This window comes from Rhincodon typus, chromosome 29, assembly GCF_021869965.1.
Source record: "Rhincodon typus isolate 14 chromosome 29, sRhiTyp1.1, whole genome shotgun sequence".
NCBI lineage: Eukaryota > Metazoa > Chordata > Chondrichthyes > Orectolobiformes > Rhincodontidae > Rhincodon > Rhincodon typus.
In genome coordinates, this window is record NC_063360.1 from 5,256,649 (window position 1) to 5,284,305 (window position 27,657).

Here is a 27,657-nt window from a genome sequence, read left to right on the forward strand (position 1 = left end):
TACAATTAACATTTCAGGTCCGGTGACCCTTCCTCAGAACCGAATGCATTCGTGTCTTCTTGACCAAAACCAAGACTTCCATTGCTGAAGTTGGGAGCTGCAGAAGTACTAAACCATGGAAAATTGCTGTATCCTCATACCTAATTCTCCTTTCTTCATCCCAAGTTCCCTTTGTCTTCATAAACAAGCTGCACCTCGTGTAAGTGACAGCTTTTACTTTCCCACCTTCTCTGCACCACAATCTATCCTTGATACTTTCTCCTTCTAAATTCCCAAGAAATGTAACCTGGTCAAGCCGTGCAGGAGTATCAAAAAAAAAGACAAAGCACTATAATCATAGAGTTATACAGCATAGAAACAGACCCTTCAACCCAATTCATCCATGCTAACCGGATTTCCTGAATTGAACTTGTCCAATTTGCCTGTATTTGGCCCACATCCTTGTAAACCTTTCCTGTCCAAATGTAATTTAAATGTTGTAACTGTATCTTTACCACTTCCTCTGGCAGCTCGCCTTCTCCTCCTATTTCATTAGTTTGTCCTGTTTCTCCTCTTGTTCTTTTCCAAGTTATGTTGCCTTCCAAGGGGCATGTGCAGTCATACACCCATGCATGGGAACAACTGATTTAAACAGAAGCCTTAAGGTCACTGCCAGTCCATTTCAGTTGACTTTAGCAACTTTAAACAGCCATAGAAAATACCTCACACTTGTAGAATTGCAACAAAGTCAATAGTTGAACTAGCAACTAACCTGTGGATAGTAGTTTAATCCCTTGTATGTAGCACTGAATTGGGAAGGTGATGGGAAATTGGCTAAATGCATGTTCAGGAATGAATGTTTGAGAGGGCATCAGCTGGAATCCTAGCACTAAAATGGCTTCACATCAGTGTGTACTCTTTGTTATGAACTGCTTGCTGGACATGGTTCCAACAATCGTTGTGTGCATTTGCATTGTAGAAACTATTTTGAGCACTAAACGGTTTCTTTAGTTTCTGAACAATTTGCACTACTAATCTGAATTTTGAGTCATTAAGTACATTGATTAAGAGATTCTAAAATCTACTTAATAATTCCTCATTATTAAACTAATCTTCATGATATAGTGGGTTTCCTTATGGCTGGAGGTGTGATGGTGACAGCATTTGCCCTCCTGCAATCCACCAAATAGTATATTTGTCATCAACCTGAAATAATTTGAGCAATACTTCATAGATTTGGCTGGTGAGTTACTGATGAGACCACTGTTTATTTATAAACCAGATTGCACAATGATGTATGAAACCTCATAAGCAACAGTTTCCTTCTATTTGGGCTTTTGAATTAACATGATTACCTCAGCAAGGGTCCTCTGGGAATAACTACTAACATCTTTCATAAGTGGATCCTTGTGTGGCACGTGTCTGTATTTGCACAAGTTCTGATGTGAGTAGTATTCTTTCCGTTAAGAGGGTTAATTTTTCATTGACAAATTCTGAATATTTCATACAAGGCTACATAAAAAGATGGTTATTACAATTGAAGCTAATGGCATAGGAAGGTCTCTGTCAGCTCTGGATATCAAATTGACTTGATCCACATAATAAGTTGTGGATACATGGATGTTTTTCTGACTGGAAGACGATGGGAAATGGTTTTTCCCATGGGACATTATCCAAGTCATTCATATACATTTAGAAAAATATTGGAAAGCAGAGTAAAACTTCAAAATTTTCCAATGAAAACAAGATGGAAAGTGTGATTAAATAGGGAGAATGATAGCAATTGACTGCAGATAACCTGGCAGAACAGACAGGCAAGTAGTAGATGGAATTTAATGCAAGGAAGTATGAAGAGAAATAAAAGCAAAAAAGAGTGGATAAATTTAGCAGATTAGATGGATTCTTGTGAGAAAAGCGGAGTTAAATTTTCAGCTTGATAATCTTTCATAAGCATGAGATGATTTTGGTGGAAGGTATAGGGAGAGGCAATATAGACTCTAAACTTTGCCCCAATCAAGGGAGCTGGGGATGCTATTGATAAGTGGGCACATTGAGTGAGAGAGAAGTTGATTTGATTTTATTGTAGTCACATATACCTAGGTACAGTGAAAAGTTTTGTTTTACAAGCAGTACAGGCAGATCATTGCAAACAAAGATATACAGATCATAGGGCGCTTAGAGCAAGTCTGACAACGTTACAGCTGCCCAGGAAGTGCACAAAGCAAGATCAACATTATTTGAAGTTGGAGGTCCATTCAGCAGCCTAATACAGAACAAGCTGTTCTTGAACCTCTTCTACCTGACAAAAGAAGTTGGAAGAGAGCATTACTTGGTAGGAGTGGTCTTTGACGTTGGCAGCCTTTCCACGGCACGAGAAGTATAACTGAAGTCTGTGGATGGAAGGTTGGCTTCTGTGATGGTCTGGGCTATGCATGTAACTTTCTGTAGCTGACGATCCTGGGCAGAGCAGTTGCTATACCAGGCCGTGATGTACCCATATAGAATGCATTCTGTGGTGCATCTGTAAAAGTTGGTGAGGGTCCTTATGGACATACCAGATTTCCTAAGCTGCCTGAGGAGGATGAGGCATTGTTAGCAAAGTACTTGAGATGTTGGATATCCTCTGGTATTGAGTTCAAAAGCAGGGAGGTTGTACTGAACCTTTATAAAGTTCTGTTTAGACTGCATCTAGTGTATTGTATCCAACTTTGAAAGGATATGATGGTCCTTGAGAAGGTGAAGAAGCGATTTATTGAGAATGGTTCCAAGGATAAAGGAATTCACTTGCAACGTAACGTTGGAAAAGATGGGTTGGTTGCTTTTGGAACAAAGGTCAAGGAACGCTTTGAAAGCAGTGTACAAAATTGAGAGGTTTAGATAAAGTAGAAAATAAAAACTCTTTCTGTTAATTGATGGGTAAAACATGTAGAGAACACAAATTTAAGTTGTGGAACAGAAGGTTGAGTTTTTTTTTAAATGTAACAGTTGGTAATCAACTGGAACTCTTGCCCACAAAGATCTAGTAAGCAGAGAGGATCAAATTTTTTTCCAAAGGGCATAGAATAGACACTTGGATGAAATAAACTTGCAGAGTTGCAAGGCTAGAGAGGGGGAATAAGACTGACTGACTGACTGACTGACTGACTGACTGACTAGATTTCCCCGTTTTGTGCCAGAAGTGACTCTCTTTTTTTTTTCATATAGAATTCACATAAAATCCCTATAGTGTGGAAAAAGGCCCTTCGCCCCAACAAGCCCACACGAAACCTCAGAGCATCCCATCACCCTGTAATCCACCTAACCTACACATCCCTGAACATTGTGGGCAATTTAGCGTGGCCAATTCGCCTAACCTGCACATCTTTGGACTGTGGGAGGAAACCAGAGCACATGGTGGAAACCCACGCAGACACAGGGAGAATGTGCAAACTCCATGCAGACAGTTGCCCAAGGGTGGAATCGAACCCGGGTTGCTAGCACTGTGAGGCAGCAGTGCTAACCACTGAGCCACCATGCCGCCCCAATGCATGGCGTGCTTATCTAAAGATTAATATTTCTATCAACTTGGGTTCTGTAACATGTATTATTTTGCAATAGTATGCAAAAGCATTGCTCATGTCATTTAGCCTTTGAAGGAAATATGCAGCTGGACAAGTTTGATGCCATTGTGTAGGGTGTAGGTTGTAGTTTGTCTGCAAGAAATTTCAACAGTGAACAATGCTCAGTGTGCGGGAAATTACCATCCAGGAACAAACTGGCCTTGCGCAAGACCAATGTTCTCTTTTAAGGTGCTAGTGTGCAACAGCTCTGTCCGTCTTAAAGGGACGGTGCAGTGCAAGATGATAGCTGGTTGAAGCAAATAGCAGTTAAACGAAGCATTGGTGGATTGACCAAGCAGGCAGTTTTGATTGTGGTGCTAGGGGCAATGAGTCAATGGAAAAACTATGGGAATAGGATATGCTGTTGTACAAACTGGAAACGTTAGTGTGAGGTCAAGCAAGTCAGCTATTTGTACTGTTGAGTTCTGCCTAAGCTTGACTTTTAAAGAAAGGTAGAATTATGGGTGCAAATAGAGAAAATATGAAAGTGAAAAGTACTTAAAGAAAGGCAAACTCGATTTCTATAAGGCTGTTCACATTCTTGGGATATTCCACTATACTACAACGCACTGTAACACAGCGTGTACACACACCAGTTGACCTAAATGGTTAGTGCTCATGTTTATGTTCCACACAGTCCTTCTCCTGGTCCTTTCCCAACGAATCCAATCAGCCTGTCTTCTATTCTTTTCTCTCTCTTTTTTTTTTGTGTGTTTATTCAGCTTTCCCTCAAATGCAATCAATAGAAAGGTGAATCAATCATATTTGAAAATGGTATTGGGATCTCTCTCAAGCCTGTTGTTAGAAAGACAACACTGCTTCAGGACAAAGCTGCTGTTAAACTTCCCACACCAGTTTTAGTTTTTATTAAGACTGTAATATGTAGGAGCAGAAGTAGGCCATGTGATGACAAGGCCTGGTGTGTGGGGTTTGGGGTAAAAGTTCTCTATATTGAGTTCAACAATAATTTTAGGGCCTGAGCACCTTCTCCCATGTCCTTAGCCAACCCCCACACACTACGCCTTGCCATCACATGGGCTGCTACCACAACAGCCCATTCTCCGCTATTAATGGTCCCCATTAGCAACTATTCATTCTCCCAGGTTGACCTTTAACCATTCCTTTGTCTGCCCAACTGTTCTCTCACGCTGTCTCTTGCTCTCTGGGCTCCATCTCCACCTATTGTTTGCTCCTTTGCTCCTCCCCATCCCTTTCTTAGAACTAATTATCGCTAGAAGGTTGGTATATGAAGAAGGGTCATTGGATCTGAAAGGTTAGCTATTCTTTCTCTCCACATGTTGCCAGACCTGCTGAGTTTTTCGAGCAATTTCTGTTCTTGTTCCCAACTCCATGTACCAGTTAAGTATTTGTCCATTACACTCAACACTGTAGCATTAAACCTAATCTTTGCAGCAGTTAGACGGCTTTTCCAATCCCCACACCATCTAATCTTTGGGCTCTGAGTGGGGTTAGTAATTAGCATCGTATTTAGGATAGTATTGTTCTTTAGGCCGTTGCACATAAAGAACTTGACCTAGACTGTCCAGTCATCTCACATGGAATCCTTGCACGTATAAATACATAAATCCTGCCCAAGCTGATAGAATTGGAAGCACTGGTCTTTAACCTACTGCATCGTCCTGTTCCCAAAAATACGTTTTAAAAGATTTTTTAAAAATCGGATTTTAAAAAAACATTAATCTTTATCACTTACTATTTAGAAGTAATATGCACTATTGCACCAATCTTTTTTTTGTCTCTCCGAGAAACTGGTCATACTTTAACGTGCATTTTAGGTCTTCAAATAATAAGAGAACAGCAAGTTTATACACCAGTGTGATATGCAAGTGTTTTGCCACTAAAGAACTGCAAATCTGCAGCACACTAAACCTCATAATTGAGGCATTGACAATTAATTAATAGTATAATTGAACTAAGTTTTATTTTTTACTCCAATACCAATACAATACATTTTTAGTTTAATTATTATCACTTTGCAATATGGGAAACATGGCTGCTAATTTGCACACAGCAGTGTCCCAGAAATATCACTACGATATTGACATTATTTTGTTTATGTTGTTTGATAACTATAAAATGGTCGAGACATCGGGAGAAGTGCCTGCTCTTGGTCAAAATAGTGACTTGTGATCTCTTGCGTATGCTTAAAGACAAACAGTACCTCAGTTTACCATCCAAAAGCTGGTTTGGTCTTGCAAATATTGGTTGAACAAGTTCTGACTCATTCATTTCGTAGGGCAGTACAACATTGTTCCTAACATAAACATAAGAGCTACCTGGCACCCCCTGATGTTTATGGGTAAGTTGCTGAAGTTGGATGAAATAGGAGAGGGATATATAGGGAACATTTTCCCAAATTAGAGCAGAATGTGATAAAGTTCTTTCTTTGGAAAATGTGCTAGCCGCATCGGATTAAGTAGATATGACAAACTGCAGCGACAGCAGTGATCTAGAAGACTTGGAGATGAAGCAGTTTGAGCTGTTCTGCGTTGAAGGGAATGGAATAATTTTTGCTAAGTCATTCCATTATTTTCCCTCTCCTGTTTCACTGCTGTCATGGTTACTCTTGAGTCATTCATTAGTACATAGAACAGTACAGGCCCTTCGGCCCACAATATTGTGCCAACCTATTATCCTACTCTAAGATCAAACTAACCTGCATACGCTTCATTTTACTATCATCCATGTGTCAATCCAAGAGTCGCTTAAATGTCCCTAATGTATCTGACTACCACCACTGGCAGTGCATTCCACACACCCACCACTCTCTGTATAAAGAACCTACCTCTGATATCTCCCCTATGCCTTCCTCCAATCACCTTAAAATTATGTCCCCTTGTGATAGCCATTTCTATCCTGGGGAAAAAGTCTCTGACTATCCACTCTATCTATGCTTCTCATCATCTGGTACATTTTGTTTAAACGGGCAATCCTCAGTTGAGGAAGAAAGTGGACATTTCAGTGGCTCCTTTGTTGAAGTTGGCCTCATTGGAACATATGCAACGGAGATGGAGGAGCTGAGAGAATGGAATGGAGTCTTTACAGGAAGCAGGGTGCAAGGATGTATAGTCCAGATAACTGTGGTAGTCAATGGGTTTAGCCCACTTTTGCTGAATTCCAAAATGCCCACAATTCTCAGACTTCCTGCTTTTGCTTCAGCTTTATATGTTACTCCTTTAGATCTCAAGCTATCCCTAATTTCTTTTCTAAGACATTGCTGACCCACCTTTGCGTTCTTATTTTTGCATCAGACAGGAATGAATAATTCTTGTAATAAATGCACACATCCTTGAAATATGAAGCAATGCCTATTCACCGAAAGCCCCTTCTATAAGGTTCCCCAATCCATCCCTTTGTTTAGATTCAGGACCTTAGTTTCCGATTCACCTACTTCAATCTCAATCTTAAAGAGTTCTATCATATTATGATCACTCTTCTCCAAGGGGCTCCACACAACAAGATTGTTTAATAATCCATTTTCATCTCTCAGTACCATGTCTACTGTTGGTTCCTGAATACATTGATCTAAAAAAAAATCGTGTATATACTTCAGGAAATCCTCGTCCACAATATCGTTGTTGGTTTTATTTATGCAATCTATATTTAAATTAAAGTCACCCATTATTACAGTTGTAACCCTATTGAATGCATCTCTGATTTCTTGTTTAATGCCTTCCCTTATTTCTCCACTATTGTTTACGGCCTACAGACAAGCCCCAACAACTTCTGCCTCTTGGTATTTTGGATCTTCACCCATAAAGATTCTACAGCATAATTTTCTGAGCTAAAGTCTTTTGTCATTATTCCCTTGATAGTTCCTTTGCTTAAAATGCTACCTTACTCCTTCCTAAATAATAAACACCCGTGGATGTTCAGTTGCCATCTTTGGTCACCCTGAAGCCATGTCTCTGTAATTGCAACTATATTCTAACTGTTTATATCTATCACTGCTAATTCACCCACCTTATTGTGAATGCTCTGTGTATTAAAACATAATTCAAGAAAGAGTGTAAGGAGGCATTACTAACTCCAGCCTAGTCAGTCTAATATTAGAGCTGGCTAAGTTGTTAGAGAATAATAACTGGGGGTTAAATGTGACAGGTCTTGTGCACTAGTGAGAAGGATGCAGTAATGGGGTTAGGCGAAAGCGGTAGGAGATGCATGAACACCACCATAGACTGGTTATTTGACATTGCTTTGCTTTGTTTCTGTGCCGTAGATGAAATTTCTATTTCACAGGTGGTTTTAATAGTTCTGAATCAGATATTAGAAAGCTAATCTGGTCCTGCTTTTAATTTCCTGTCTCTCTTGCTTTCCTCCATGTGGGAGAAGAAGAATATTCCTCTGAGGAAACTCTCTGAAGTTTTGTGTTTTATCAATAGCTTGAGATATATCGGGAATATGTTATGTGAAAGATTCTTAGCCTTCGAAGTACTGAATCTAAAGCTGAATCATCTTCAGTGATTTTTAACTTACAGTATTGACTGAAATTTATAATCAAAACCTTTTGTACTTGTTTTTTTTTGATTATAGAGTTACTTTTCATCAAATAAACCTGGAGTAGAACCAAAAAGGCCTTGTCGACCCATTGATATCACGCCGCTATTAAATTTGACATCTCGTGGAGCTAATTACTTAAATATATTTTGGGGACATTTTGCCAAGGTAAAACCCTCTGGTTCTGAATGGCCAAATATGAAGTGTGACACAAATTGGCCGGTTAGTTCAGTTGGCTGCATGGCTAGTTTGTCAGTGATGCCAACAGTGTTGGTTCACTTCGCACTGGCTGAGGTTACTATGAAGGACTCCCCTTCTCAACCTCTCCCCTTGTCTGAGGTGTGGTGACCCTCGGGCTAAACCAATGCCAGTCCTCCCTCTCTAATGAGAGGGCAGCCCTGTGGTCTGGTAAAACTATGGCAACATTACCTTTTGTGTTGAGTGCAATGTTTTATTGCCTATAATGCGATTCAATTTGATATTGTATGTGAGAGTTAATGTGGGGACGGACACTAGCACTTGATATGAAGTTGATTTGACTGTTCATTGAATGTAACTATTTCTCTTTAATTATTTATTTTAGCGATATTCTGTGGTTTTGTACCTAGTAAGACAGCATATAGTAGCAGAATTGCTACATAAGCTTCAAGCAAATGAAACTAGAGCTTCTGAAATTTCCAGGGAATTAAGTAAGTAGTTTTTGCTGGAAAAAAGAGACGCTTGTTGTTAAAGCTTTTTGTCTTGCAATCATCAGGAGTCCTAGTTTTCACTCCCATTCATATTTCTGATTTGCAGATGATGCATTTGCAATTTTTGACTCTGTAATCACATACCAGGATTTCTTTGCGTGCTATAAAATATTGCATTTTGAGGTTGTTCACTTTTCATTTGGAGCAAGTCCTAACGTGCTTACTTTCCTCTATTTCAATTGAGGAATCAATTTCCACTATTGTCTGCATTTGCTAATCAGTATACCTGTTAGGACTTCTGTATTATTTCAAGTATCTCAAAAATTTAACAGGTTAAGCAAGTTGTTTCAAGTGGTGCTTTCTACTGACAGGTCTAAAAAGACCTGCCTACCACACAATTGAGCGACATCATGAATGAATTTCAGTTCCAATGCAACGTCATCTAAGCAGATCATATGTCAATGATTGGCTGATTTGAATCAAACTTCAGTTGTGTGTAATAGTCAGAGTACAGACCATACCAACCAGCAAATTCCAAAGCAACACCTCATGTTGAATGTGATTCTGTGATTGGCAAGGGCTTGCTACATAAACCTGAGGAGGTTAATAGCTATGTCAACCAATTTAAAGAAGTTGTTGCATTTGTAACAAAGTTCATTTATGCTCATTAGATGTTTGCAGAGATCATGTTCTTGGGCACAAAAGGAATATGTTCAGGTTTTGCATCCTTTTCTTAAAATCCCTTGGAGCTGTGGAGCTTAGCTTACCCATTGCAACGCTTCAACCAATCAAACTTGATTTGCTAACCAGTCAGCACCCTTTTCCCTGTGGAGTATAAATTGTTTATTTTGAAATTTGGCTTTCTTGTCTTTGGGTGCAAGATAAAAACTTCAGGAACTTGTTGCTTTTTGTTTCAACAATATTCCAGTTTGGTACCAAATAGCTGTAAGATTTTCTTAGTCAATATTGTAACTTTCCAAATGTAGTTGAATTATGATACAATCAAACAAATCTTACTGATAGCAGCTATTACATCAGAAGCACCGCTGTAGTAAACTATTAACGGGCAGGAAGAAAATCATTACTGCTCATTGCCCTTTGCTCCTGTAATACAGGAAGCTTGGTTGTTCTTTTCCAAAACACCTCCAGTAATGGGATGATATTAATGTTTTACTTATTGGCTTGTGGTTTCTCTAATTTAATGAGTGTGCAAATCACTGGATTTCAGTTTTCATTTTTAAGATGTTCAGACAATTATGTTCTAAAGTACTTACTTGACTGATTTTTGATGTCAAAAAATTTTGAAGTTGAAGCTTGTACTTTTCAATCTAATATTTCACATGTTTAAGCTTCCTAAATAAAGTGCCTCAATCATAAATTGAGGTAAATCCTAGTGTGCAGATATATTCCTCACTATCCTAAGCGTGCATCTTCAGTCTCTCAAGGTGACGTGCCTAAACCACATTAAATTTACCTACCAAATTGAATGGTTGAGGTTGGTGTCTTGTGGCAGATAAGTTGCAGGTTCTTGAACATCAGCAAATTGTATGTCAGTCATTTTTTTGTCAAGATACCTTTTTTTAACGTTTGGTATGCATTGTCTGAATGTCAGAAAAGGATTCTGTAGTAGCTTCCGTAGAAACATAAGGTAGGAGCAGGGGGAGGCCATTCGGCAACTTCGAGCCTGCTCCACCATTCATCAAGATCATAGCTGATTGTCCAACTGAATAGCCTAATCCTCCTTTCTCCTTGTAACCTTTGACCCCGTTAGCCCTAAGTGCTATATCTAGACGTCTCTTGAATACAGTCAATGTTTTGGCATCAACTACTTCCTGTGGTAATGAATTCCACAGGCTCACCACTCTTTGGGTGAAGAAATGTCTCCTCATCTCTGTCTAAATCGTCTACCTCGAATCCTCATACTGTGACCCCTGATTCTTGACACCCCTACTATTGGGAACATTCTCCCATCATCTACCCTGTCCAGTCCTGTTAGAATTTTAAGGCTCTCTAAGATCCTCCCCTCATTCATCTGCACTCCAGTGAAAACAATTCCAACCTAGTCAATATCTCCTCCTGCATCAGACCTGCCATCCCTGGACTCAGCTTGGTAAACCTTTGCTGCACTGCCTCAAGAGCGAGAGCAAAACTGCACACAGTATTCCAGGTGTGGCTTCACCGAGACACTGTATAACTGCAACAACATATCCCCGCTCCTGTACTCGACCTCTTGCAACGAAGGCCAAAATACCATTTGCCTTCTTTACCACCTGCTGCACCTGCATGCTTACCTTTAGCGACTGGTGCACAAGGGCACTCAGGTCCTGCTACAGACTCCCTTTCCCAATTTATAGCCATTCAGTTAGTAATCTGCCACCTTGTTTTTGCTTCCAAAGTGAATAACCTCCCATTTTCTTCACCAATATGTGGAGGAACCAACTAGAGAGCAGGCCATCTTAGACTAGGTGCTGTGTAATGAGAAGGGAATCATTGCCAGTCTAGCTGTGCAAGACCCTTTTGGGGAAGATCGCCCGTGACATGATAGAATTTTTTTATCAAGTTGGAGAATAAGATTGTTGATTTGGCGACTAGGGTGCTGAGCCTTAATAAAGGAAACTACGAGGATATGAGGCGTGAGTTGGCCATGATAGATTGGGGAGAGTTACTTAAAGGGATGACATTGGATAGGCAATGGCAAACATTCAAGGAACGTATGGGGGAATTGTAAATAAACTTGACAGAAACAATTACAGGGCTGTGTGGTAATAACAAGAGAGTGGGACTGAAAGATGGTTCTTTCAAAGCGCTGGCGCAGGCAAAGTGAACTGAATGGCCTGCTTCTGTTCTGTATGATTTCTGCGCAATAGTTTCAAGAAGTTGCAAGTTCTTTCTTCCTCCTCCAAGCAGAGTATCTTCCCAACATAAAATAAAAATTATTACTACTGTTGTTTTATGTTACATGATGACAGTTCTATTTTGATTGGTACAATTTTGGTAATAGAAGTTATCCCTGCTTACGTTAAAAGTTCGAAAAAAGCTGCGACTGGAACCTGACAATGATGTAACCACCACTGGCCTCCGCGTTTCCCTTATGTGTAGTGTAAGTATTCCTATATTTATGCAAGATCTTTTCTAAAAGCTAGTAAAACAAAAGTAAATCTCAAATTCTCTTAATAGTAACTATATTTAGCTTTAAAAATGAAAAATTTTGCAGTGTTTCTACTCGTTTACAAAGGCAATCTCATTTTGTTTCACTTAAATGAGAGCATTTTTAAAAGCTTTCCTTTGTTAAAGAAATTAGATGCCTTCATTTTAAACATTTCAAAATGATTTATGTTCAAGAAATAACTTGTATATAGGTATCTGAAACAGCCAATATGGAGGCATCAGGATTCCACACACAATATTTGGATATTAAGTAGTTGATTTGAGGCTGGGACATGTCCGGATAGTGCCTTGTTATCTTTTAGCATGCATTCAGCACTAATTGGTTAACATCCCATTCAAATAGTATTTTCAACAGTGCAACATTACTGCCGACTGCACCAATACATGTTATGTGGTTTGAATCTAACTGAAGAGAGACTAATTCAAATTGACACCATAAATTTCATCTTTGTTCTTGAAAATATTATACCATTTTGGTTTTATTGTCAAAAATGGAAGCTTCATAATTATATCCCCAACAGTGTTTGCTTGAAATAACATGCATTTGCAAAGTACCTTTTAACTAATAAAATATCACTGAATATTTAAAGCAACATTTGATGCTGATAGTCTTTATTCAGTAAATAAAGAAGTCTTTGAACTCTTCTTGCACATATTCCTGGAGATGAAGATGAAAGAACGGGCTTAAGAACACAGCTTGTAGTAGAGGAAAGAAGCTGTGGATTATCTTTGTGGGTTATTTCCAGAATGTTTCCAAAAGAGTGAGCAACTCGGCACAAGAAGAGGACCTGATGGCCCAATCAGAGCTTACAGTGAATGCTGAAACCAGTTGTCCTTGATATCCATTCAGGTCTGCATTACTGGGATTTAAGGGAGCAGAGATGAGGACCACAACAGATGGAATGGCTTGTTGTGATGAAAGGTGTATAGTGTATATTATTGCCATTTTTGGAATTTGGCTTTGTATTGAGGCAGAAGAAATTGGCCCAATTCATTCTGTGTTTTCTTGTTCCAAAAAAAAGTCAGAATGTCATTTGAATATTCATTTAAATGATTGCATTCAAAGAAGACGTACGGCTGCTGTCAAGTGCCTGACAGATTCCTGTGGTGTAAATGGCTAAAATGTTTCTACTTACTGACCTGATGGAGTGGGTAGTAATGTTGCATTGTTGAAAATAGTATTTGAATATATTATCACAGGCAGAGCAAACATATTAAGGCAAATTAGTTTAAATTTGACTTGGGAACAAAAGTTCAAAGCTTTTCATTCAGAAAAATCCAGATTTTTTTTAATACAGAAAGTAGAATAGTTTCTTCAAGGAGGGAAATCCTTTTTCAGTTCAAAGTAAACAGTCACTTCAGTAGAAGTGCTTTAAAATATTTCTTAATTTCTGAAGATTCAAACCCAGGAGAGTTTGAATAGAAATCTGTTGTCGTTGTTAGAACTGAGTTGATTTAATTCATTGGAATTGTGAAAGGTTCGTGCTATTGGACTTGGAAAGGAATCACGTAATTGTCTCTAAAGTTTCTTATTGAACTGTAGAGTCAGATTTAAAAAGCTGAGGTATGAGTGATATTTCTTTGGGACTGATTCTTTTTAATGGATGGTGTTGAGAAAACAGATTGAAACTTTTTTTTGATGTTTGTGTTAAGATCTTTTGAACAAGTGTATTAATTTTGTTTATTTTGTGTACTAAGATAAATGTGTTCTGTGGTTAAAGAACATATGCAGCCTTGTGTGAATGAGTTTCTGTGTTTAACCAACATATTAACCAACCAGTCGAGAGTATGGTTGAGTAAATTAGTAACTGCAGAAATGTGACAAATAGGCCAAAAATGCATGTAGTTGTAAGTGGACTGGGCATGGATATTCTTCTGAGGAGGCAGGGCTAGAGAGGGATGTAGGTGGAAAGTATGTGATCAAAAATGACCTTTTATATATGGTTGATAACTTGGGATTCATGAGAGCATGTGAGACAAGAAAGAAATATTACAGTGGAAACTGGCAATATGGGTGAACATTTGAAACCACCTAATGAGGATCGAAAATATTGGATGGAGAGTGACAGTTGGATCCTTCCTTGCAAGATTATCCTTTTGTTGAGAAAGAGCATAGGACACGTTCAACTTGAGACATTTGATTTTTAAGATAATTGAAGGGCACATAAAACTTTGTCTTTGTTATGATCGCATTGTTTAGAGTCAGAGTAATAACAGCATGGAAATAGGCCCTTCGGCCCAAACTAGTCCATGCTGACCATCGTGCCCACTCAGCTAGTTCCAATTGCCTGCATTTGGTCCATATCCCTCTAAACCTTCCCATCCACATACCTATCCAAACGTCTTTTAAATGTTGCTATTGTACCTGCCTCAGCCACTTTCTCTGGCAGCCATTCCATATACACGCCACTCTCTGTGTGACAAAGTTGCCCGTCAGGTCCTCCTTAAATCATTCCCCTCTCACCTTAAACCTATGCCCTCTAGTTTTCAATTCTCCATCCTTGGGGGAAAAAGGCTATACGCGTTCATCCTATCTATACCCCTCATGATTTTATGCACCTCCATGAGGTCACCCCTCATTCTCCTACGTTTCAAGGAATAAAGTCCTATCCGGCTAACTTCTCCCTATAACTCAGGCCTACTAGCCCTGGCAACATCCTCATAAATCATCTTTGCACACTTTCCAGTTTAACTGTGTCTTTCTTATAACAAGTTGACCAAAACTGTACACAATACTCCAAGTGTGGCCTCATCAATGACTTAATGCAACTGTAACATAACGTCCCAACTCCTGTACTCAGTGCCTCGACCTATGAAGGCCTGCATGCTAAATGCCTTCTTTGCCACCCTGTCCACCTGTTTTTCTGATCATATTGCCCACTTTCAGTTCTGTAGGCAATGACAAATGTACAGAAGGTCAAAATTCATCAGTGATGATTATGAATGGTGTAATCTGTTTCATCCTGTAGTAATTAGAAATCTAAAATGCCAGAATTCTGTACTATTCATTATTACGAATTTTTGGAAGATGTGATCAATTATTAGCTGTTAAAAGTTGGTTTATCGGCTTTGCTTTTAATTTTACTGAAGCTACAGTAAACTACAAATGCGTGCTGCAGACAGACTGTGGTTTCTGTTGGATAAGTGTGTATATCCTTTCACGTGTTTCTTGTAAGGGGGAAAGTACTTGTAGTATCAATAATTCAAATTTTCTCGAATCTGTAGAAACTGCTGTCATAAACTACACTCTCCTTGCCTTCTGAATGTATAAAACTAGTTGACAGTGGACAGTTCCAATATTTTCAGGTTCTCCAGTAATGGAGCTCTGGCTGTTAACAATGCTTTTAAGGCTCCGGTGGGCAGATTTTTTTTAATCAGCAATCATGGATTATTGGAAAATGCAAGAAGGTGGCATTGAGAATTATCAGATTAGTCATGAACCCATTGAAACAATGGGCTGAATGGCCTCATTCTGCTCCTGCATTTCATAGATTATAATTTCTTATAACTATTAAAACTGCTTCCAGCACTCTGTCAGACTATATATTCCAGATTATCATCACCTTGAAGTCCCCCTTTTTTTCCTTACTAGGTTACGCTGTCTATAACCTCCAGTTACCAACACTTACCAATGAAAACCATTTCTCCCATCCTATTTTTATCAGGTCCATTCTCTTTTTTTTAAAAAATGTTGAAAATAGTGATATTATCAAAATACAGGTTTTCATTTCCAAAGAACTTGCAATGGGCTAACAGAAGAGGATTTAACATAACCTAAGATAAATTGAGAGTGCTATACACTTGGGACCAATGGTCTTGATCATTACCAGACGGTCTTGACATTGTGATCATCTACTTTTAAGGTGTTTGACTGTACCATCTTTGTCATGTGGACATCCGTTCAAGTTTCAGATAGGAGATAACACTACAGCAGAACAGAAAATTCAAAATGTTGTGACGGTCTCATTCACAATTTCAAATGATGCTTTTGAACTATTATTGTATATGGTGTAAAATATTTCTAATATTTTCCAATATTGTTACTTAACAGCTTGGTAAGATGCGGCTTTCGGTGCCCTGTCGTGGCATTACTTGCACACATTTACAGTGTTTTGATGCAGCCCTTTATATTCAGATGAATGAAAAAAAGCCTACATGGATGTGTCCTGTATGTGACAAGCCAGCTCCTTATGAACTGTTATTTGTAGACCAGTAAGTATTGTGCTGCAGACTTGACTTGATGCTTTTTATAATGCCACTCTTAATGAGTTTATATATTTACAGTACACATTTATCTTGGATAGTCTGATGAAATAAAATCAAGTAAGCCCTAACTGCTCGCACCACTGAGAAAATGTGTTAACACTGCATACACATCTTCTGATAGTCCAAACAGATTATACCTCTTTTTAGATGACTAGCTTCAGGTTAATAGGCAGTTGAAAAAGAATATATTATCCAGTAGCACCAGATCAGACTTTTGTGGCTTTACTTTTCAAAAGCATTGATATAGAGAGTGAGGGAATAGGGAAAGCTAGAAAGATGCTCTATCTGGGATAGAAATGGCTCTTTTAAAGTGAGGTTTCTGAGTGCACCCCTCTTTGTTGTAAGCTCATTCATTGCCACCCCATGAAATAATGTCAGGAAAGAACAGATTGATCAGTTATGGACAAATCAGACATGTTATTATGAGCACACTCTGAGCTGCTGGTTTTTTCCAATATTCACTACACCTAGCCATTCAGTCTCCCATAGGCCAAAGTAAGTATTCCCAACATTTTTGAATAAAGTTGGAGATTAATTTAAAAGTATAACTGATCCTTGAACTGGTCCAGCTTTTGTGTGAATCAAAGAATTAACTAAATCTCTACCTGTTGCACATGCAGGTACCCTGCTCGCAAGGGTCTGCTATATTTTTTCACCTTAAGACAGCTAACCTAGTCTGGTCTCGCATAAGTTTAAAATCTGGTCCTCACAAACCTACTTGGTTTGAAAGAAGCTGTCGCTCGAATACAATCACCTCCTTTTATCATGTTGAGCCTTGATCATGTTGCCCTTAATTTTCTCCCAAGTCCCAATGTCCCAATTCTTAGCCGATCTTGCTTCAAACTAAAATCAATCTTGTGACCTCTCTCAGAACTTCAGAAATGTTCAATCACATTCAGAGACCAAAACTGTATTTTAACAAGAAGGCCAAGCAAGTTCTTTACAAAGACATAATAATAGTGTTTTGTCTTGTCCAAAGTTCTATAAATTTCTTGCATCAGCCTGCACACCAGAGTTATCACTTCACAGCATTGCTCAGGAACCTTTTTAAAAAACCTACTGGTTTCTGTCATACTTAGCTCAAGGGAAGATGGTTGTGCTTCTTGAATGCCAGTCATCTCAGCCTCAGGACATTTTACAGGAGTTTCTGAATGCATTACCTTAGGTGCAACAGTTTTCAGCTGCTTCATCATCCGTTAACTTCCTAACATCATAAGGTTAGAAGTGCAGATGTTTGTTTTCAGTATCCTTTGCAACACCTCTGATTATGGAGCAGTCTGCTGTATGCAGCCAGACCTTCGAAATGTTCAAATTTGGACTGATGTGTGGCATGAATATTACTTTTCATTTGAGTACAAGGGCAATGACCATCTCCAAGAGAGAACCTTGTCTTGCCTTGCTGTTCAATGGCATTATCATCACTGTATCATCAGGGGGTCATCACTGGTGAGAAATATAATAGAACAGCCATATAAACAGTGGCTACAAGAATGGATTAGAAGTTGGAACTCTGCAGGAAGTGTTTTACTCCCTGATTTCACCAGGCTCTGTACACAAGGCACAAGTCAAAAGTGTAATGGAATAGCCTACAGTTGTCTAGATGATTGCAACTCATTCAAGAAGCTTGACACCATCCAGTGGAGGGGGGGGGATAAAAAAAACAGCCTGCTTGATCAGCAACAATCTGTCATGTTACAGATTTACTGTCTTTATCACTGGTAGTGTGTCATTTAAAAACAGCAGTGCAGCAACCCGCCAAGGTTCCTTTGATATTTCTTTCCAAACATGTGACCTTGTCAAGAGCAAAAGCAAGAACCGTTCCATTCCAGTGAAAAGTTTCCTTCCAAGGCCCACATCGTTCTTGCTTTGAAATGTATTATCATTCCTTCGATAACATTAGGCCAAAATCTCCTCTTGAGATGTCTCAAGGGCTACATTTTGACATTTGGGGGTTACTTTCTCATTTCCAGTAATTCCATTAGGTGAGATGCAATCATACAGTAACCATACCTTCTGTATTTGTGTGGACACAAGGTATTGGAATCCATACAGAAGCAGAATTAGTGAATTCATCAATATCTTCAATAATTGTCAACCCTTCGTGAACTTTAAAACTACACTACACAAGGTTATCTTTAATTTCCTGGTCACCACAGGATATAAATCGGCATTAAACCACAGACTAAGGAGCAAAGCTCTTTTCAAAATAACTGACACACGTTTCACTAAAGGTACATTAGTTTGGAAGGGATTCGTTTACCTCAGTGATAACATATTTTCCCTGCTCCCAGTTTCTGAATATTTCATACCGGCTTAAAACTGATCATTCCCTTTGACAGCCTGCCTTCCTCTTTTCCTTTGCAGCCCCTTCCTTTATTCCTCATCCCTTTTCTAGCCACTCAAGTCTCACCTTGCCGACTGTGGCAGACTCTTGATCTTCCTCCTCCTTCCCTGAAATCCCTCCACACTATTTCACATTACAATATGAAATATAGCAGTTCAATAAAGCAGCTCAGCAGCACTATTGCCAGAGCAAATGCTGATGGACAATAAATGCTGGCCTTGCTGGTGATGCCCACAACCCGAGAACAAATTGTTTGTCACGCCCTGTCATTTGTGCTCATGCTGTCTTGTGGGTATCCCCTTGTGCACTTGTTCTCATGTGCACACACCTCCTCCTTAGTCCCCCCTCTGTTTCACGTACACAGCCCCCCCCCCCCCCCCGTGTATTCGCTCTCCCCCTCTTTCGCGTGCCCAATGTCTCCCTCCCCGTTCTCTCGCATGTGTCTCTTCCCCCTGTGAACAGCTTTAGGTCCCTTGTCCAAGGAAAAGTAAACTGACATCGGTGGCAGTCCAGCAAGGTTCATTAGGTTGGTGCTGGTTATCGAGGGGCATCTTATAATGGGGGGTCAAGTAGGTTGGGGCCTATACTCATTGGAATTTTAAAATATGTCAGATAACATTATTGAAACATACAAGATCATTAGTGGACTTGACAGGGTAGTTGCAGAGTTGTTGGTTCCCCTTATGGAATAGTCTAGGGCTAGAGGACATACCCAAAGAATAAGGGTCACCCATTTATAACAAAAGAGAGGAGGATTCTCTGTTTTCAGAGTAATGAATCTGTGGAATTCTTTACTGCAGGGCTGGGTCATTAAGTATATTCAAGGCTGAGATAGACAAATTCTTAATCAGTAAGGGAATCAAGGGTTATGAGGAACAGGCAGGAAAGTAGAGTTGATTATCTGATCAGCCGTAATCTCATTCAATAGTAGAGCAGACTCGATGGATTGAATAGCCTACTTCTGCCCCTACAATCTTGTGATGTGGATGTTTCATTGGCCTAAACAGATCTATATGTGTGCTTATTGTATATCATTATTTACCATGATAATGATTCATCTGGTTTCAGTAACGAATAGAACTGGCCATTTTGAAAGGTAGAAATCAATCTATTGCATAATTCAGTAAGTGATTTACACTTTACTGAGGGAGAGACAATCTGTGTGCAGAATAATTTAAATTGTTTGAGGCAATGTTTCTGAAAGCTTAGAATTAAGATTTTGGTAGAGTATGAAGAAATCTCCTACATGAGCCCGTGGCTTGTTTTCTTTTGATCTGCCCATCATGCAGAATGATCTTGCTAGTACAGAAATGACTTCGTGTCTGCTTTTGCTTCTGATTAAAGTCCTGAATGTAGGAGCTTTCCTACATGAGAGAACTCTACACGTCATGACATCCCGTCTGTATCCATATTGCTTTGAGTAATCCACAAACTTTTTGCCATCTTTTCAAAGTAGATTTAACTTGATGGTGATAACCAAGAAGAATGGACAGATGAAGAATAAACACATTTGTTTTTATTTTACTTAGGCTGTTTTTAGATATTCTGAAGGAGTGTGAAGATGCCACTGAGGTTCAGTTTAAGGATGATGGCAGTTGGATTCCAATAAAACCAGATAAGCAGCCTCAGAAGAACTCTGGTCCTCAATATTCAATAGTGGAATTAGAAGGTTTGTTCATTTGATTTCAGTGTAATAGATCATTTGGGTGATGACCTGTAATTTACCATTTACAGATAAATACAAGCTTTAAGCATGTTTTGGGACCTTCTTTCCACATCTGATGCTTGTAAAGATAATTTTAAAAAGGAAACACTTTTGATATACTCTGCCTGTCTGAGACTGCTCAATGCTGAATAATGTCCTTAGGCCTCAATCTGTATTTTGGCTTCAGTCTCAAAACACTCAGTTTCTCTTCTCCAGAGCAACAATGCTGTGGTATCCAAAAGAAATTTGGGGAATTAATGCAGCAGTCCAGTTCTGCTGGGGAATTGGGTGAATGCTCTTGAACTCAATTTGACTTGGCATTTAAACTGACAGAAGAGCTTTGATTGTTAAATTTATATCCAGATACCAAAAATGTAAATGACCTTAAAAAACAAAGTCTTTTGTTAATCTTTACAATCTTTTTGGAAGATTTGCTAGTAAACTGTTGGATATTAGGTCGAATAAAATAAAATAAACAGTAACTACTTTGGCTTTCTAGTAGAATCTTCACTGGTTAACTTTGCTTGCTGGTCACATGGCTGCTTATATACCACTGCCTCTATTTCAAAAATCCTCATCCTCATCCTTATCAGTGGCTTTGGAATTCTCTATCGTTTAATCTCGAGCTTTACTACCCTCTTTCTTGTACATTCCAGAATTTTAAACACCGGAAACATTACAGGATGGGTCCTAAGCTCTGGATTCACAAGCCTCATAAGAAAACTAAAATTATGCCTTAGACCAAGTTTTTGGTTGTTTGTCATCGTACCCCCTTATGTGGTTTAACATCAAATTTTGTTAACATTTTTATGGACCACCCTGGGATGCTTCAATGCACTACATGTACTGAATAAATGCAAACCATATTCAACAAGAGAAAATCTAAACATTGCCCCTCGACAGTCAATGTCATTACCAATATATTGGAAACCACCCCCCACCCCACCACCACATTGACCAGAAACTGAACTGGGGCTAGCCATACAAATGCTGTGGTTACAACAACAGAATTAGAGGCTAAGAATCTTGTAACACGTTACTCACCACCTCACCCCTGTAAGTCTATTTACATGGTGTGTGATGGAATACTTTTTCCTGTCTTGCCAGTTGAGTGCAGTTCCAATATCCAGGATAAAGCAGTGTTCAGTAAACCAACTGGGTGCAACAGTCAGTTCTGTATTATTTATACACTTAATTTATAAAGTGTGAAAATAATACCCAGAATACCTGCTGTTAAACACAACGAGTCTGAAATTTCTTGTTGATTAGGCAAAAATCAATCTGTCTTTTTTTTAAAAGTCTAAAAGTCTCACGTGAAACTTTCAGATATTTCTTGAAAATGTGTTTAATTTCTAGACTTAGAATAAGTATTCACTATTGTCCAGCACCTTGATATAACTCCTATATTTATGATTTTGGTCTTATAATATTTCTCCTTTTCTCCACTTTTTTTCCCCTGCCAATTTATGCATTGTAATCCATTTCCATTCTGCTCCTGCCAAAATGGACTAGTATTTCTGAAATCCAAGATCCCCACGACTGTGTTGTACAAGAATCCTGGGTCTGATATTGGGAGGTGTTTGTGTTTTTGTTTTTGCAACTGTCTATCTATCACCATTGCAATTCAATTTTACTTGCGATAATACCACCAACTACTTGAAGTCACTTACTCCTAACAATGCCTCCCTCATGGACTGAATTACAGCCGGTAAGAAAACCGCTTGGAAGATTAGAGGCAGTGCACTGCAGTAGTTTCAACTGTACCTCTCCACATGAACAAGCTAGAGTTCAAAAAATTTGGATTGCTGTGCTTTTTTTTTTATTAAGGAACATTTTCACCTTCATTTTTGCAAGGATCTGATCAGAAAATATATGGGCATAAAGAGGATCATAATTAAACAAAAGTAAAATACTGCAGATGCTGGAAATCTAACATTAAAAAAAATGGAAAATCTCAGCAGGCCTGGCAGTATTTGGGGTGAGAGCAACACTTAAAATTTCAGGGTGAATGACTTCCAAAAAAAATAAAATAATAAAATAAAAAAAGTGAATAAAAGTAGAAATGTGACAAAAGGGAAGGTCTGGGCTAGTTAGAGGATGGAAGAAACTGAGTAACAAAGATGTCATCAAACAAAAGACAAAGGGAGCGGTAACGTAAAACAAAGAACTGCAGATGCTGGAGATCTGAAACAAACAAAAACAGGAATTGCTAGACCAATGCTGAAGAGCACCTGAAGAGAAAGCAGTGAAAGTTTCAAATCCAGTGAGCCTTGAACAGAGGTAGGGTAATGGTTGCAGTAAAGAGACAAAACAATGGTATAGCTTTGGTGTTAATTGCAGAATAGTGAATAGTTCTCTCTGGAAGCAAAAACAAGATACAGACTGGCACTTTGCAAGAGAGAAAGCAATTGAAATGTAGGACATTGTGTTCAACCCAACATGAACTCAGTGTTGAGTCCATCAGACTGTAAAAGGCCTAATCAGAAAATGAAGAGCGGTTTTCACAAGCTTGCTTTGATCTTCACTGGAATATTGTAGCAGGCCAAAGACAGAAGTATGAGCATGAAAGTAGGGTGGTGAATTAAAATGGTGAGTGACCAGGTCAGGGTACTTGTGCAGACCGATTATGATAATTATCGTATCTCTCCAGCCATGTATTCATTTGCTGTATATTTCCATTCCTATACTCACTAATCCATGCACCAGAAGTAGATTACTACCCTAAATAGAGCAGGAGAAGAACCAAAGGAAATTGCTTCTTTTGCTATTCATCTTAATATCAAAGATGACATGAAAGGGGGAAAAGTACTTACTTTATGCACAGAGTGCACTCCAATTTCTAACAGCTATCTTGAAAGTATGGTGGAGGCAGATTGAATTGAGGTTTTTAAATACATTTTGGATAATTATCTGGAGAAAGAATTTGCAGAGCTACAATGGAGAGGTAAAATATTTTGATTGGATCCAAGCCTAAGTCCTTGTTTAGGGTTTAAGATTCAAAATTTGTAGAATATTACAACTGCTACTTCCTTGAGTCTAGGTTTGTTGAGTGACTTGCCCATTTGAAGTTTGACTGTTATTTATCACCTTCCTCATCTACAACAGCAACACTAATGTATTCTTTTTAATTCACCTGATAACTTTTCCAACACTTTTTATTCAAATGTAGTAAATATTCATTTTTTGCACAAAGAATAGTTTTCAGTAAATAAGTTCTATCAAGTAGTCATCCATGTTATTTTGTTGCATTTAACCAATTCCAACATCCCATTCACTGCTCCCTACAATCCCATTCCCCATGGAAACAGTCTCTCCATCCAGACTAACATTGTTTTTGTGCTTCCCTTAGGTTCTGTAATCTTCTCTATCAAATCACGTACATAACCAACCGTGGCAGCTACATGGATCACACATTTCAGACCTTCACGCACACTACGTGCTACACCTTCCAAATAAACTGACCCATCACAACAGTCTGAATAGACAAAAAGCTAACCCATATTAGAATAGATCCTAGTTTTAGATAAATGGGGCTAGGTAAAGAGAAATAATTTAGTGTCTTTCTGGAATGAAAGTTGCTGTATTTTCTGTCCCATAAAGCATAGCCATTTGGTTGGGAAAAATGAAAAGCAGGATATTTTAAAAGTGGTGGGAGACAGGAAATCTTATTGTTCAAAAGAAACTAACTGTACGCACCACAGAAAGTTAACATGCACAGCTATAATGAAGAAAGTAAATGGGGCCTACTACTTTATTACAAAAGGATTGGAATAGAGGATTTTAAAACGTAATCTTAGTGGAATTTATATGAAATGCTGCTGAAACTAGACTTGAAGTGCTGTTTTTGGTTTCCTTATCTAAGGAAAGATGGACATTATTTTAGAGGAGTGCAACAGAAGTTCACGACCGTTTTTTTTTTGAGAGTGATAACACTATTTATTTATATTTCTAAAATTTAGAATGAGAAGTACTCCCATTAAAGTGCGCTGAATTTTTAAGAGTTCTAGAGATCATAGAAAGTTTACAACACAAGAAAAAGCCCACTTGGCCTGAGGCTGGAAGGATCTTGCTGGAATTCTTGGAATGGGGTGTCAGGGGGTGGGTCACAGCCATGGAATAAGGGGTCAGCCATTTATGACGGAGTTGAGGTGTAAATTGTCCACTTGAAGGATTGAGTCTTTGAAATTATTTACCCCAGAGACCTGTGGATGGACAATCTTTCAAGTATATTTAAATGAGAGATCAATAGACTTGGATACTAAGGGGATTGGGTAGCAGAGTGTAGCAGAGGCTAGAAAATCACCCAAGATCAGAAGTGCAGGAGCAAACTCAAGGAGGACAAATAGTCTGCTCTTGTTTCTTGAATTCTTGTTGGTAATAAGTGAAAATTAGCAAGCCTGCCATGATTTTAGAGGAAGAGGCATCCCCTTTTTTTGTATTTTTTTCCCTGCAGCCATATTGTTTGTTTTAATTGAGGGACAGAAATACTTTGTAAAATTATTGTTCGTGTGACCTTGGAATGAAAGGTTACCAACCTGAAATGTCTCTGTTTCTGTCCCCATCATTGCCACCTAGCCGGAGTATTCACAGCATTTTCAGTTAACATTTCAGATCTTCACTATTTCCAGTAGTTTGTTTTGTGCTGAACTTTGACATCGTTGAGTATTGTAATCCTCTTTTCACCTTGTATTGGTGTCAGCTATTTTACAATGGTAGCATTTGCACTTTGTGTCAAAAAGTTGTAGATTAAAGACCCACAACAGAAATCTTAGAAATGAATCTAGGCTGAAATTTTAATGTCGTAGTTGGGGAGTCTTGGGTGCCAGTTCAGATGAGGCATTAAACTGAGGCCAAACCTCTTATGTGGTTTTTAGATTCCATGGCACCATCTCCAAGAAAAGCAGAACTCTCCTGACAACCTGACCAGTATTTTACCGCAAACAATGCCACCAAATTACCAACTGCATTTTCACACTGCTGTTTTTGGGACCTTTGCTGATGCATTTTCCTCCAACTTCAAAATGTGACTAATTGCTGTAATGTTTTGGGATGTCTTGTGATTGAGAAAGGTACAATGCAAATGAGTTTTTTTTTAAAACAGATAATTTTATATTTAGCTGACTCATTTCAATTTTGAATTTTACAGACACTGGCAGCAATCAGTTCAGTGATCCTGCAAACAGGAAGGGTGACATGGATGTTATTGACCTGACTATAGATTGTTGATTTCAACGGTCAATTGCTCAAAATTGAATGTAACTGTGAATGCTGGAGAGAATTCACTATCAACTGTGCAGGACACAATATGGAAAAACATGTTGAAAGAAGTCTACCTCTAGCATTGCAGGTTTTAGTTACTTTGAGCCCTTCCAGCCACGTCTACCTCCTGAAAGAACTGGTACGATAGAGGATTGGAGCAATGACACTCGTGAGGAGTTCTTATGGATGTGAAGGACCAATGTATCATTCTTGAAATATTTGGAGAAATGGAGACCGCACTAAGTTGTAGAGGATTGTTTATAAATTCTGCTTTGTTGACTGCTGAGTAGGCATTGATCCCTAGTCACATCCCATAATCTTAATGATACACAGGAAATGGGGAGAGGAGAAATTCATAGCCTGTTTGACTGGTATCTTTTTGATCTCCCTTTGTTTCCAGTACAAATATACATGTCAAAGAAGCTTGAAAGTTTGTATGCTGATTTATAAGAGCTATAACAATCTTATAGATTAGATGTATGTTAGCCCAACTCCATCTCACTGCTTGGTTTTCTTTTCAAATTCTTGCAACAAATGTATTGTTAATATTTGTGGAAGCAGTTTTTGCTATCGCTTGCATATCTAATTTCTACCCAATTTTCCCCCACTCTTTTTCACTAATGGGAATAATGAGAAATATATAGCAAAGTTAAAGTGCGTTCTCAACAGGAGTGGCTAGCTCAAAAGAAAACCTTTGCAATATATTTCTCTTCTCTCTTAGATCATGGCAGGAGGATGCCTGTGAAAAGCAAAGCTGCAAAAATGTCAGTATCTAAAGATTAACTATATAATCCATTTGGGGTTTTCTTCTGAAAATAAGATTTGGATCTTGAGGCTCAGTTGGTTTAGAGAGTAGGACTTTTGACAACTCTACTGTGGCCATATTTATTTGTTTCAATTTATTTTTCTATTTTTTTCCATGTCTAGCAGTGCCTGCATTAAAGCTTTTGAAGTCAAGCAGGTCCAATAGTTGGATTCTGCCACTGCTGTTTCTTTACCTTAAACCAAGAGGCACTAGAACTATGCAGGGAAATTTCCCAGTTTTTTTTTAAATCCTTCCCGAGACTAAAAGGTTTGTTTGGAAATTCAAATGAAATTATAGTCGAGAATGGCATTCAACCTAGTTGAGCCCAGTGCTGTGATGCTGTAGCTACTGAGATGCCACTTGCTATTTTTCTGCTTCCTTTTAAAGTTATTGCTGTAAAAAGTTGTACATATCTGCATATAGTTTATTTAGTTTAGTTTGTTTTAACACTTAAGTTGGTCATGGTGTTGAAACACATAATCTCAAATTATGTAAACCGAATAAGTTAAAGCACTGGGCAGATAAGTGGAATTTTGTTTTTGTTATAGCCCTGCTACCAATTTCTGATAATTAGTAAGTAGTGTAATGAGAAAATATTGTGCATTTTTAACAATTCCAAATTTCCCCAACATATGCCACATATTGTTTCTGCCATTAATTTCAGATATGTTGTGTAAAGATTTTGAAGGAGAATAACATGGGTTAATGTCAACTTTTGCCTGCTCCAGTTCCTTCATAGCGCTGCAGTCTGATACTCCTGATTCAAACATCAATTTTCTGTGTTGAAAGCACAAATAGATTTGTGATGTATTTATTGCTTTCACATTTTCACTACATCTGATTATTGAAATGAAAATATTGTCCAATTGTGATGTTTTTACACCATGATTTCCAAATCTATATTAATGTTTATGCTCTAGACTCTGACATTAAAGTAAGGATTTGGATCAGTAACATTGGCTGTATTTTATGCTTATTCTAAACATTTGCTGGGTAGAAAGTATTCTAAATTAAATAAAGTCATGTGAAAGTTTTTGACATACGACAGCTGATCAAACCCCTGTTCATTTTCCTAAGCAGTCATTATACCTGATTGTTCTATGAAAAGAAAATTACATCTTCATGGTTTAGAAAAAGTACTTTCTGAGCAATTATTTTTAAAAGATACAAAATATAAGGTTTAATCATAAAACCAAGCATCATAGCCATGTCTATAGGGAGTTCTACACAACTGTCAAAGCTTTGGAATTTGTTGTGGAATGAAATAAGTAAGGCTTCAGGAAAGTTTTCATTTATCTGTTACCTGAATTTTTAAATAGAATGAA

General features: G+C 38.4%; 1 protein-coding gene across 2 annotated transcripts in view; it reads left to right on the top strand.

Moving 5' to 3' along the window:
* The window catches only part of LOC109912843 (E3 SUMO-protein ligase PIAS4-like), an 85,497-nt gene extending 58,123 nt beyond the window's left edge, over nt 1-27,374 (top strand). For both annotated transcript variants that reach the window (XM_048614144.1, XM_048614145.1), the window contains exons 7-12: nt 8,133-8,264; nt 8,680-8,785; nt 11,812-11,885; nt 16,005-16,165; nt 20,093-20,232; nt 25,415-27,374. In XM_048614144.1, coding sequence (XP_048470101.1) covers nt 8,133-8,264; nt 8,680-8,785; nt 11,812-11,885; nt 16,005-16,165; nt 20,093-20,232; nt 25,415-25,494 — 693 coding nt within the window. In that variant the 3' untranslated portion in view covers nt 25,495-27,374. The remainder of the gene's footprint in view (nt 1-8,132; nt 8,265-8,679; nt 8,786-11,811; nt 11,886-16,004; nt 16,166-20,092; nt 20,233-25,414) is intronic.
* Nucleotides 27,375-27,657: the final 283 nt, after the last annotated feature.